Source organism: Elephantulus edwardii, unplaced genomic scaffold (assembly GCF_000299155.1).
Source record: "Elephantulus edwardii isolate Elephantulus edwardi_28Jun2011 unplaced genomic scaffold, EleEdw1.0 scaffold00094, whole genome shotgun sequence".
Taxonomy (NCBI): Eukaryota; Metazoa; Chordata; class Mammalia; order Macroscelidea; family Macroscelididae; genus Elephantulus; species Elephantulus edwardii.
The window spans coordinates 7,557,858-7,570,011 of NW_006399844.1; the positions used below are offsets into that span (position 1 = coordinate 7,557,858).

At 42.6% G+C, this 12,154-nt stretch overlaps 2 protein-coding genes across 2 annotated transcripts in view; both read right to left on the reverse strand.

Annotated features, from left to right (window-relative positions):
- Positions 1-2,205: 2,205 nt before the first annotated feature.
- Positions 2,206-5,805, reverse strand: LOC102852800 (uncharacterized serine/threonine-protein kinase SgK494-like). The gene is made up of 12 exons (XM_006891076.1): positions 5,749-5,805; positions 5,130-5,375; positions 4,965-5,048; positions 4,776-4,844; positions 4,358-4,427; positions 4,031-4,135; positions 3,835-3,875; positions 3,602-3,629; positions 3,399-3,488; positions 3,201-3,289; positions 2,987-3,097; positions 2,206-2,427 (listed from the first exon to the last, which is right to left on the reverse strand). The coding sequence occupies exons 1-12, from the start codon at positions 5,803-5,805 to the stop codon at positions 2,206-2,208; spliced, it is 1,212 nt and encodes a 403-aa protein (XP_006891138.1).
- A 375-nt stretch (positions 5,806-6,180) lies between these two features.
- The window catches only part of KIAA0100 (KIAA0100 ortholog), a 31,143-nt gene continuing 25,169 nt past the window's right edge, over positions 6,181-12,154 (reverse strand). Inside the window, exons 32-39 of the mRNA XM_006890958.1 lie at positions 9,664-9,844; positions 8,720-8,806; positions 8,494-8,604; positions 8,217-8,352; positions 7,991-8,121; positions 7,715-7,816; positions 7,413-7,547; positions 6,181-6,989 (exon numbers count right to left, since the gene is read on the reverse strand). Coding sequence (XP_006891020.1) covers positions 6,807-6,989; positions 7,413-7,547; positions 7,715-7,816; positions 7,991-8,121; positions 8,217-8,352; positions 8,494-8,604; positions 8,720-8,806; positions 9,664-9,844 — 1,066 coding nt within the window. The 3' untranslated portion in view covers positions 6,181-6,806. The remainder of the gene's footprint in view (positions 6,990-7,412; positions 7,548-7,714; positions 7,817-7,990; positions 8,122-8,216; positions 8,353-8,493; positions 8,605-8,719; positions 8,807-9,663; positions 9,845-12,154) is intronic.

The following is a 12,154-nucleotide window of genomic DNA, read 5'->3' on the forward strand; positions in this document are numbered from 1 at the left end:
TCTCAATACTCTTCTCCAGCACCACAGCTCAAAGGCATCAATTCTCCTTCTATCCTCCTTGGTCATTGTCCAACTCTCTGATGCATAACAAGTGATTGCCAAGACCATGGCCTGTATCGGACGCACCTTGCATTAGGAAACTAAAATGTAGAGGGTATAATCTCTCACCTAAAGATACCGAGATAGTTATTCATGGACCAAGCACCATGTCTCCTAAATTTCAACCTAACATTCTTAACACCTATTTTGGAAATCATTAGTTCTACTTTTAATATCCACGGCTTTTATTCAATATGCATTTCTGGTGATGACAACTATAATACTAAGGGGGGGAAAATCCAAAACTACATGTAATAAAACTAGAAGAGAGTCCACAGAAAAACAAAAGAGATAATAAAAAATTAAGGGTACATTATTTTATTTATTTATATATCAACTATATTCCAAAAAGACTTAAAAAGATGCAGTTAATGTAACAAGACCAAAATTATTAAAATAAGAAAAATAAAAATAGAGAAGGAAGATGAAATCAAGAATGTGGCTAAGATATAATAACATAATGGATGTGCGCCATAATCTGGGCCCTATATGGGCTGACATTAATACAAAGATAAAAAATACTATCAATTGAATAGTGTCTTTCGGGTAAGAACCAAAAACCAATTCAGGACAAATGAGACCAAAGAAAATTTTCCCCTTTGCCTTCTTAAAAAGAACACTATGAATTGTTAATGATAAATATCCTTTACAGCCATGTACAGGAGAAATATGGATTAATCCAAGGAGAGAATTAATAAAAGTATACAAGGAATTCTCCAGACTTTCTTTGGCCTAGAAAGAGAGATAAGACAGAACTTAAAAATAATATGACCTAGATGAAAGCATTTTTTACCCTAAAATCACGGAAGAAAAATGAAGCTTTTAAGAAGTTTAATGAAGAATGAAAGATGTTATAAAGTCCAAAATGTATATACAAGCTTATGACTCAAATAATTTCCTAAGGAGATAAAGTTCTTTTGAGATTGCTAACCTTAAATCTTAAGGTTGATATCATACTTCATAAAATACTCCTTGGTTTTCCCATTAGAAACTAATAAGTATAAGAATTCTTAGGTCTTTTGTTGAAGTGGTTTTGTTTAGAAGGGGAAAAAGTGGTATCTGTTCAAATCCACTTAAATGTCTTCCTGTTGTCAGGTCAATATGACTCATAGTGACCCTAGGAACTCTCCTGAGTTCAACCTGGACCTATCCTGTGCCATCCTTATCAAACACAATACCCTTGAACCCACTGCCACAGTCACTGTATCAATTCATTCATTGAGGGTCTTCTTCCTTTTCTTTGACCTGACACTTTTCCAGGCATGATGTTCCTTTCCAAGGAATAGCCTCTCTTTAACAACATGCCCAAAGTATGTGAAACGAAGCTTTATCATCTTTGCCTCTAAGCAACACTCTGGTTGCATTTTCTCCAAGACATTTTTGTTTGTTCTTTGGCAGTCCATAGGACATTCAGTACTCTTCTCCAACACCACAACTCAAAGGCATCAATTCTTCTGTTATTCATCATCCAGTTCTCAAGTGCATCACCAAGTGACTGAAAGACTAGGACTTGACTCAGACTTACCTTGGTCTTTAAGCTGACATCATTGTTCTTCAGGACTTTAACTCACCCATGTTTCAATTCCTGTTTTCTTTCAGGTTATTCATGTCATTTTTTAAATTTTAAAAAGTTTTATTTACTATAGAGATTTTTTGGGGTTTTTTTCTTAATAACAACTTCCTTTTATAGATGTTAATCTTTAGGTGCATTATTTAATCTCCTAAATAAGGAAATAAGGAGTTGAAATGTCCATTTTTGAGAAATATTCATACTGCTTCTGATAAACTTATTAAACACATAAGTAGCACCATGGGAGCCCATGAAGTGTCATTATTGCTCAAGAAAGGAAACATGATAGAAAAACAAGAAAAAGTGAAGCAAAGGAAGGGTCATAAATCACCCTGATCTGAGGTGTTGAACTGAGAGGTAGGATGTATGATGCAGGAAAGGATAGGGCCAGTTGTAACTGCCAGTAATAGAATGCCCAAGATGTGAACTCTAGTCCAAAGCCTAAAGTAATAAAATGGTAAGGTGCTCAAAAGTAAAAAACTGAATTAGGAAGTAGTCATACTGTGTTGGCAGTAGAGAAGATCCTTTATCCCAACCTAAGCAGTGCTAGAGTGAACCAGGAAGGTCTCCAGGTCACAGTCAAAGTCCTTGAAGGGCATAGATTCCAGCGGACTGAGCTGGGTAGCTTGAGTCTCCAAAACAAAGTTCATTGGCTGCTTCTGTAGGAGCTCTGGGTCAAAGGCCACGCCCCGAAAGAAAGGGTGGAACTGGAAATGATGCAGATAGCGTGGACGGTGGAAAGGGTTCTGGCATAAGAGCTGAAGAGAAATAGAATAGAATAAGAAAGATGAGGAACTGGGATAAGGAAGAGGCTAACTAGAAAAGCTGGAAAGGGAGAAATCAAGACATGGAACTATGGAGGACAGGAACTAGAACCCAAAAGAATAGAAACAAGTTAATTTGGAGTAAAGGTGGGAATAAAGGAACTATGAGTTTAAAAGTAGTAAAACAGTAGCAGTGGCCCATCTGGAGCAGATAGAAACCGTCAGAAGGAAAATAAATAGGATCTCAGACATCCTCCTTCCCTTTCAATCCTCCAACAAACTCAAAGGAAATCAATTCCAAGCCAGGGGGGGGGGGGAAAAAAAAAACCAAACCCCATCTGCTCCAGATGGGGAAGAAATCTGTGGGAGACAATTCATAATGCCAGGAACCCAGGAATAAAATGTGAAGTGCTAGTTAGAGGACAAACAGTGAGGTACACCTAAATCAAGTTAGAACCCCTGCTCCCTAAAAAATTAATCAGAGGGATGGGAAAATAGCACTTCAATGATAGGAAAAGGAAAGAATGAATGGTTTGGTGTCCAGAAACCATACCTCATGGAGCAGGAGTGAGAGCTCCTGGTTAAGAGAGGCAGGGATCTCATAGTCACAGTGGGTCACACTTGCCAGCATGGTCACATGATCTCTCTCTGCAGCCACTGGGAACTGAATTAAAGGGGAAGAGGCTGTCATTCCTTGGTGGAAATAAGATGATTTTTCTATCCTATCATAATGCAAAGTTATTCTCTTCTCTGTCCAATTGTCTTACCTTTCCAGTTGCCAGACAGAAAAGCAACACACCCAGGGACCACCAATCAGCAGCATGGTTATAAGGCCCTCCCCTTAGGACTTCTGGGGCTAGAGTTGAAAGAAATTTGTCACTGACACCTTTTTTTTTATGAACATAATACTGACACCCTTTAGTTGCCCTACTTCATGCTCACCATCAGCTCAGCCTCTCTCTTACCCATGTACTGAAGAGTGCCACAGATGGTGTAGGCTCGAGCTCCCTGAGGCAGGTGGCGAGACAGACCAAAGTCTGTCAGTTTCAGATGGCCTGTGGAAGAAGGTAAGGCAGCAGAAGCACTCTGTTCCATCCTTCTTCAGCCATGACTTGCACTGAAACCTAGGTATTTCTCAGCCTTGGGATAGGGGAAGAAAAGGACTTACCTCGTTCATCCAGAAGGATATTCTCCATCTGAAAAATCACAGGTAATAAGTTTTTAACCCTCTTTCAACATGTGTACCTCTAGCAGAAGGTATGCTATACACTATCCAAATGTATACTTGGTAGAACCCTTGCCCACATTCTTATCACCCTTGAGGGCCCCCAAGGTCAGCTGTCCTCAGTTATATCTTGCCTTCCTGGACTTTATACAAGAAGGAGAAGCACTAAACTCTACCTTCACATCTCGATGAATGATACCAAAGTCATGAAGATAGCCTGTGGATGACAGCATGTGTGGGTTATCCTTTCCAATTTCCCTAGTGCCCTTCCCCATCCCTGTCTTTGACCTCTAGAGTTAGTATCAATTTTTCCCTCTGCCCCATCCCTGATTCTTCCTCCTCCATTTCCATTACCATCCCTGTTTTACTTACACAGCACCAGGACCAGCTCAGCAGCCAAGAGAGAAATGGAAGCCTCAGCAAAGCAGCCCACAGTGGACCAGACGGTGTACAGATCTCTGCTACAGTAGCTGCACACTGCAAAGTACCAGGAGTCTAGGCATCATTTGGAGGCTGCTGGGCCTGGACTCAAGGCACTAAGGCCTCATGCCCAAACTTCTGCTACATACTATTCCCTCTTCCTCTGGGATAGAGAGGTACAATGAGCTGGACAAAGGCAGAACAAGCCAACAAGATGGATAACCTAGATAGGAGGTATAGTAGAAGGATCTTTCGGGATGAAGAGGGGCAAGTACTCACTAATGAAGAGGTGCCTTTTTCCCTGCCAGCTGTCCCCCAAACTGTGTACAAAAGGATGGCTGATCCGCCGCTAGGGACAAACAAAACAAACAACAACAACAACAAAGGAAGTTAGAAATAATATTGAGAATCAAGCCAGCCAAGAAACTAGGTTTGATCAAGCTATACACAAAAGGAGCCGCTATATTCTCAGGTCAAAAAAACTCAACCATTGGGATTGACTACCTGCATACCACCAAACCAAAAGTAATACTGAGAACATGCTAGAGATTTCCTCAGCAGAACCTGGACAATTGTGTAGATAGTTACTTCTTCCAAGATCAGCTTCTATGTTGAACTAGGTTGGAAGCAGAAAGGGCAGAATAGTGAGCAGGAAATTAGAGAAAATGCTTTAACTCCTGGGATGTTGCATGCATACCTGAATGCTAATTTCTTCTTTACACTGCCTCAGGGTGTCCCTCTGTAGGACTTTGATCTTGGACACCACCTATAAAGGAGAGGCATGATGACTCCTAAAGGAGTGTTTGTTTAATTCACTAAACCACTCTGGAACCAAAAATTTGAGGTAAGATCTAGAGAATAATATGGAAGAGCATGTAGGTCCTACCTTCATTGCAAACACAGCTTTCTGGCCACAGTCTAGCACCTTGAGGACAGTTCCAAAGGAGCCTTTGGCCACAAGGCCTAAAATCTGCATGGAGAAATGGAGAACTAGATGTTTCTAGGTTTCTTCCCAAGAATGAGCCCCTTCCAGGGATTCCACTTATCTTACCTTTAACTGCAGCTGCCCACTAAGGGGCCTAATGGGAAACTCCGGCAGAAAGAGATTGATGAACTGAGGCACAGGCCACTCAGACAGAGGCTTCTCGACTAGCAGTGGGGCTGGCTCCAGGGGCTCCCTGTGCAGGTACTGATGCCCCTTTAATCCCCACAGGTCTTCCAAACCTGACCTGGTGGTCCCCACACCTGACCAGAGGCTCTTCCAGCCTTGGGTCCAAAGGCCCTGGATGTTGCCACCCTGCTGAGAACCAAGGGAACCACTAAACCTTCTGTCCCAAAGGCATTTTAGGTTCTACTCATCTAAACCAACCCTCCTTTCCCTTAAAACCCAAATCCTAGAGGTAAGACTTTTTGACAGCCAGGAAAAATTGCTTCTGCCTTGCAGCAGGCAAAGGCTTAAATTTCCTGGACACAGTTAGTTCATCTAGAAAGTCATCATAACACATTTTCCCTGTGAGAAAGGGATGCAGCCTACATTTCTCAGTTCAAGGTTGGGATGCTTTTCCGCTCAACCCAATGGTTATGACTCCAACTCTCCAGTCACTTTCCAGGCTTTAAGTCCATGCTTTCTTCATCTCCCCTCAATAGGCTGCCAGAGCCCCACAGCCTACCTTATGAGGAACAGCCACCTGGGCACGGTGCCCCTGCCGGCAGCTGGTTGCTCCCATTCCCAGCCTCTGCCTCAGCTGGCTCTCATCCACTAAAGCTGCTGTCCTCGTTATATAAGCAGTCCCTCCCCTTAAAGCTGCATTATACATGAGCCTGCCTCTTACTATCTACAACTAGAAATACAAGTAATGCACCCAGACCTCACCATTTCCCCCAAATTATATTTCCTCCAGCTAACAGGCTTGTAGCCAGACTTAAAATGTACAGAGAATCATCAATATGGGGCCAACATCACACTGACAAGTATCTGATACAGTTTAAGCAAGGGCAGGAGAGGCTACTGATTAAAATGGCAGCTACAGGATGTGTCAGGTTGATGAGATGGGATAGACAGTTTGAACCCATATACTCAACACAATTGAAGAAAAAAACAACATCAAATTTAAAATATATATTTTTTTTCTCTTTAAGTCATTTTATCATTTTCCAGGGCATACCCCAAGGGGAGAGTAGGGGACCATGGCCAGCCCTGGCTCCCATTGCCATTCTCCCAAGTGAACTTGGCACACATTGTTGGGACTGATTTCTCCCCACCCCCCGCACACTTTCACACAAGGCAGTGGAGAGAGAGACAAGATCAGACCCCTCTCCTCAGTTTTCTGGCACATAGTAAAACCATTACACTTAGAAATATATATATATTTTTATATATGCATATATATATATTTATAAAAATTTATCACATTTAATCAAGGCTGTCCCCTCCCTCCCTTTTCAGGATCTAAGGGGATGGGATCCTAAGCTTGTGCTCATTTCCTGGATCTTGTTCTCTTGCCTTTCTGTCCCTGGGCCTGCTGATCATTGTGGGATAGAAGTCAACATTATTGTCCACTATGCTCTGTAAGGAATAGACCAGCTACTAAAAGTGGTACTTCTCCCCATAATAGCCATGGGCCCCTGACCCCAACCAATCACGGTGAATGAGGGGTATCCCTCATTCTTTACAAGTCTTTAGGGCCTCAGCCCGATCCTGTACTGCAGCCACTTTTGGAGTGACAGATCATTTGCGCCTGCCAAAGATGGACTTCTTGCCAGGGTTCTTGTCACCCAGACTTAGACCGATGAGGAGCCGGGCTTTCTCCTCCTCTTTCTGCTGTTGCATGTTCAGGTCTGATTTAGTTTCTAGTTTTCCCCGGACCTCCGACCCTGTTGCAGGCTTCAGCCTTAGCTTCTCTTTGATTACCTGGCAGGTTGGAAAGGAGTAAAAGGGAAGGTAAATATTAGTGGGTCAGGAAGAACAAGTAAAATTTAAATCAAGAAAGATTTATTAAACTTACATGTAAGGCACAGTAGGGCAATTCAAAAGATAAAATGATATCTGCTTTCAAGAAGCTTACAGTCTAAATAGAATGAATTCTAAACCTGAGGTTGTGTTAGCCCTGAGTCCCTAAAACCAAAAGTAGTTTAACATGTGTGTTAAACTAAACATTAAGTCTAATCATCTGGACAAAGTCACGGGTAACGCAGGGATAGAAGTCACTCACTTCATTCACCTGCTCCTCTCCCAAAGTTTTGTTATTATATCCTAGAACAAAGGCCTCCTGAGCAGAAGATCTGTTTTGCCAAGCCCCCGCTAACCAAACAGCCATGAGCTCTGGCGGGATACCTGGGCAACCAGGGCTTTGCGGCTGTCCCTCTTGACAGCCATTGCAAAGTCTAGCCATGTCCATGTGTTGTTGTGGTACTCCAAACAGGGCAGCACCAGGTTAAGGTCTCCCCAATCCACACTGTTCTTCTCACCCTGCAAGAGGAAGAAGGAAAAGACAAAGTAAGTAAAAAAAAAGCTATCAAATGCCATTTTGAGTCCAAACCAAACTTGGCATCTAGCTCCAAGTCTCACAGAAGCCTGGCTGTCTATCTATAATCTCTGAGTCTATCTATAATCTCTGAGGCTAGAGAGGTGCAGACCTTGTAACTGACACACAGTGGAACCTGTGGAATTTTTATGTAGATAAAGGAGTTGTTCATGGCAGCCCGTTCTTTCATCTTGTCAATGTCATCCACAGGGTGCTAGGAAAGGCAAGAAAGATATGTGAGCCCCTGAAACCATCAGAAGGAAAAGAAACACAATCTCAAACGTTCCCCTTCCCTTTCACTCCTCAAACTCAAATAAATTCCCAGCCAGGCCAAACACCACCTTCGGTCTGTTCCACACAGTTCAATTAGGAAGTATATTTCTGGTACCTCAGGTGCTTTGCGGAATGACCTTCGGACCCCAGAGCTCCGATTCAAACCCTGTGCCACACCCTTCCCAGAACCCAGAGGTACTGCATCATCTGTTGAGATCAGCTGCCGAGGCTTTACCACTGGTATTCCTAGGAAGAAGCAAGCACACCAGCTGTCTTCCCCTCTGAAGCTGCAGCTACCTCTGGGGCTGACACCCATGAGAGTGCTCCACAAAGGGTCTCACCAGTAGTCACTAATTTGGACTTATCCTCTTCATCACCAACTTCATCATCCTCCATACTTCGGCCAGGAAAGAAAAAGCCCATCATTCTATGAAAGAACTGGTGTGTCAGCTGGATGGTTAGAGGCACCACATTTACCTACAAGGGAAAAATGTCAAAGCATTAAACTCACACACTATTCCTTACTTAGTCTACCTACCACAAAAGAGCACTACAACATACAGATGGCTTTTGACTTCCTATTTCTCCTGTGCCCCTCAGGAACTGGTAGTTACTAACCTCAAAGTGCTCCTTAACAGAGATACCTCCGACAGGGGGCCGGACTTTGCTGAAGAGGCGTAGAGCAAGCTGTCGCCCAGACTGGCAGGGGCTCTGTGGTCGCAGGACTACCTGCAGAATACAGAATGAACAACTCAAAGTGGCATCTCTTCCATTAACTCAACCCATGTATCTTCTGTAGACTGAGAGGAGGGGTACTGGCTAAAAATGGGAAAATAAGACTTGCCTTATAGACAGCATTGGGGAGGAGGTTGTTCATAGTAAACCAGCCCAGCTCCAGAAGATGTTCTGCTGTGTCATCAGATTTATTCACCTAAAAAGACAGAATTCTCCCTCCACTACAATTAAGTTGTTCGGGAAATATGATATATAACATTTGCTTTTCTCATTAACTTGCTGAAGAATTATGACATACACTTTTTTTCATGCTGTTTGTTTCTATGTACCTAATCCTAACCTTTGATACAATTTTAATTCTCATACAAACAATGCACTCTCTAATCCACTGTCACTCATGGGACAATACTGGCCAAGGCACTAAATTCCAGCACTACTTCCCATCAGGATGACAATGTTCTCAAAAAAAAATTAAAAAAAAATAATAATGTTCTCATTCATGTCCTAATGTTCATGAATAATGTCTTCTCTCTCCTCCATGTCAGTGGGCAATTACAATCCAATAGCAATACCAGTCATAGAAGTGGAGCAAAGGTTAAGCACTTGGCTAGTAATCAAAAGGTCACTGTTCCAACTCAACAACCACACGGTAGGAGAAAAGACCTGGCAATCTACTACTATAAAGATTACAGGTTAGGAAACTCTATACTGTGTTTTATAGGGACACTCTGAGCAGGAATCTACTTGATGGCATACAACAACATTCAAGCTCTAATTACAGAAAAGCTAGACTTAAAACTATTCCTCTGGACCACAATTCTAGGGATAATCTTCTTACGCAGTGAGGGAACCATTTAAACAAATGCATCTACAGCTATATCCTTATTTAATATTATAAACCGATGTGTTTAAGAGGAACTCTGCTCATATTTCCAATCATGATCATTATTAATAATTATATAATAGTGAGCACTTTTATTTTTTTAGTTGAATTCCAGAAATAGGCCAGTGCCTCTCAATACAGCCAACTCTGTGTGATTCTATACTGGATACCTTGCTGTAGAGGAACCTCTGTAGCTCCAGCTCAGCAATTCCCAGCTGTCCATCTTCCTCTGTCAGGCGCCATCGTGCCTGAGCAAAGTAGAACTCAGTGCGACGGACGACACTCACATCCTCCTGCTGCTTTCGCAGTTCCATCTTGTTGGCCCTCTGCAACTGGAAATCCTTGAAACACCTATAAGAGGACAGGAATGCTATTATGAGCTGAATTGTGTTCCACAAGAAAGATATATAGAATGCTATCCTTCATATACTTTTTTTTCCTATAATTATATTTTATTAATTTTCATAAACATTTACAGAGATTTTTGGGTTTCCATTCATTCATTGTTGCACTATTCTCTCTACCCTCCTCCCAGTTTGTTCTTGTCCAAATGCCACAGTGCTTGTCAAAGCCAGTTCTGATTAATCTTCTTTGTCAGTGTGTCCTTTGCCATTCCCTATCACTCCTCCCTGAGAGAGACTTCACCCTGAGTCATAAGGAAAAGGGGATGGCGTATTCTCTTAGCTACTTCCTGCTGAAAAGGGACGCTGTGGGTTTCAGGGTGAAGATCTTCTCTCACTACTCTAAAGGGCCCCTTTGGCAGTAGGAAACACATAGACTATTATGGAGATTGATTTTGGAATTTAGATGCACTCTTATTGATTGTGCTTGGCCGTACATGTTCATATCCTTGAAGATGTATCATGGGGGTGTTGCAACCTAGAAGACACAAATTTGACTAACAAGTTATAAGTACATGAGTCCAAAAATTATGGAAAAGTAAAAGATTCTTTCATTGTTTTACAAACCCTCCCCCAGGTCCCCTCCACCATGTAGCCCTCGCTCTAGTCTCCTGTGATGACAGAAATACCTAGTTATATATCTCTTTTAAACAGTTTTCTCCCTCCTCTGTTTCAGTGCAGTATACATTATTGAACCCATCTTATTCAGTCTCTCCCCAACCCCAAGGACAGTCCCATTCTACAACAGTGGCATCATGTAATATTTGTCCTTTTGTGACTGGGATATTTCACTCAGCATAATGTTCTCCAGAGTCAACCATTTTGAATAATATTGCATGAGTTCCTTGTTTTTTAATGCAGCATAGTATTCCACTGTGCGAATATACCACAGCTTCTCTAGCCATTCGTTTGTTGATGGGCACTTAGGTTGTTTCCAACTCCTTGCTATTGTGAACAAAGCTGCAATAAACATGGGTGTGCATTATCCTTCATACACTTGAATATGATCTTATTTGAAAATGTTGCTGTTATATGCCATTGAGTCGCTTGCGAATCATAGCAACCCTATCTATGTACAACAGCCCTAAAGTCCACTCTGTCCTGTGCCAATTGTACTGTCCCTGACACGCCCATCCTGATTACCCCAGTCACTGAATCAATCCACCTCATAGAGGGCCTTCCCCTCCTGCGCTGTCCCTCCACCTTCCCAAGCATGATGTCCCTCTCCAAGGACCGGTCCCTCCTTACAACATGTCCAAAGTATGTTTGATGGAGCCTCAGAATCCTTGCCTCCAAGGAGCCACCCGGTTTAACCCTTTCCAGGATGAATCTGTTTGTTCTCCTAGCAGTCCATGATACCCTCAATACTCTTCTCCAGCACCAGGCATCAATCCTCCTTCTATCCTCCTTAGTCACTGTCCAACTCTCTGATGCATAACAAGTGATAGCAAAGACAATGGCATGTATCAGACATACCTTAGTCTCCAGAGACACCATTGCTCTTCAGTGCTTTGGAGAGGTCCCTAACAGCAGACTTTCCCATAGCAATACATCTTTTAATTTCCTGGCTACTGGTGCCAAGAGTGTTGACTGTGGAGGCACGTAAACTAAAGCTGTGAACAACCTCAATCGCTTCACCATCCATACTGATGCTGCCAATTGGCCCAGTGGTGAGAATCTTTGTCTTCTTGACATTGAGCATCAATCCATATTGGAGGCTGCAATCCTTGACCCTCTGCGGCAAGCACTTCAGGTCCTCCTCAGTTTCAGCAAGCAGGGTTGTGTCATCTGCATAACGCAGATTGTTGATGAATCTTCCACCAATCCTGACACCACACTTCTCCTCATAGAGCCCAGCCTCCCGGATAATCTGTTCTGCATACAGGTTGGAAAGGTATGGAGACAGAACACATCCCTGGGGTATGCCCTTCCTAATTTTGAACCATGCAGTGTTTCCTTGTTCTGTTCTGACAACTGCCTCTTGATCCAAGTATAGGTTTCGCATTAACACGATCAAGTGCTCTGGGATTCCCATTCTCCTCAGAGTCAGCCACAGTTTGTTATGATCCACACAAATACCTTTGCATAATCAGTGAAACACAGATAGACATTCCTCTGGTATTCCCTGCTTTCAGCTAAGATCCATCTAACATTAGCTACAATATTCCTAGTACCACGACCCCTTCTAAACCCAGCCTGGACTTCTGGCAGTTCTCTGCTGATGTGCTGTTCCAGTCATTTTTGGATAATCTTCAGTAAA

Coding starts and splice junctions, on each gene's coding strand:
- LOC102852800 (XM_006891076.1), bottom strand. CDS start 5,805: ATGGGAGCAACCAGCTGCCGGCAGGGGCACCGTGCCCAGGTGGCTGTT. Junction 3,489..3,601: donor TATCCTTCTGGATGAACGAG/GTAAGTCCTTTT, acceptor CTTCTTCCACAG/GCCATCTGAAACTGACAGAC. Junction 3,290..3,398: donor TGGCACTCTTCAGTACATGG/GTAAGAGAGAGG, acceptor TTTCAACTCTAG/CCCCAGAAGTCCTAAGGGGA.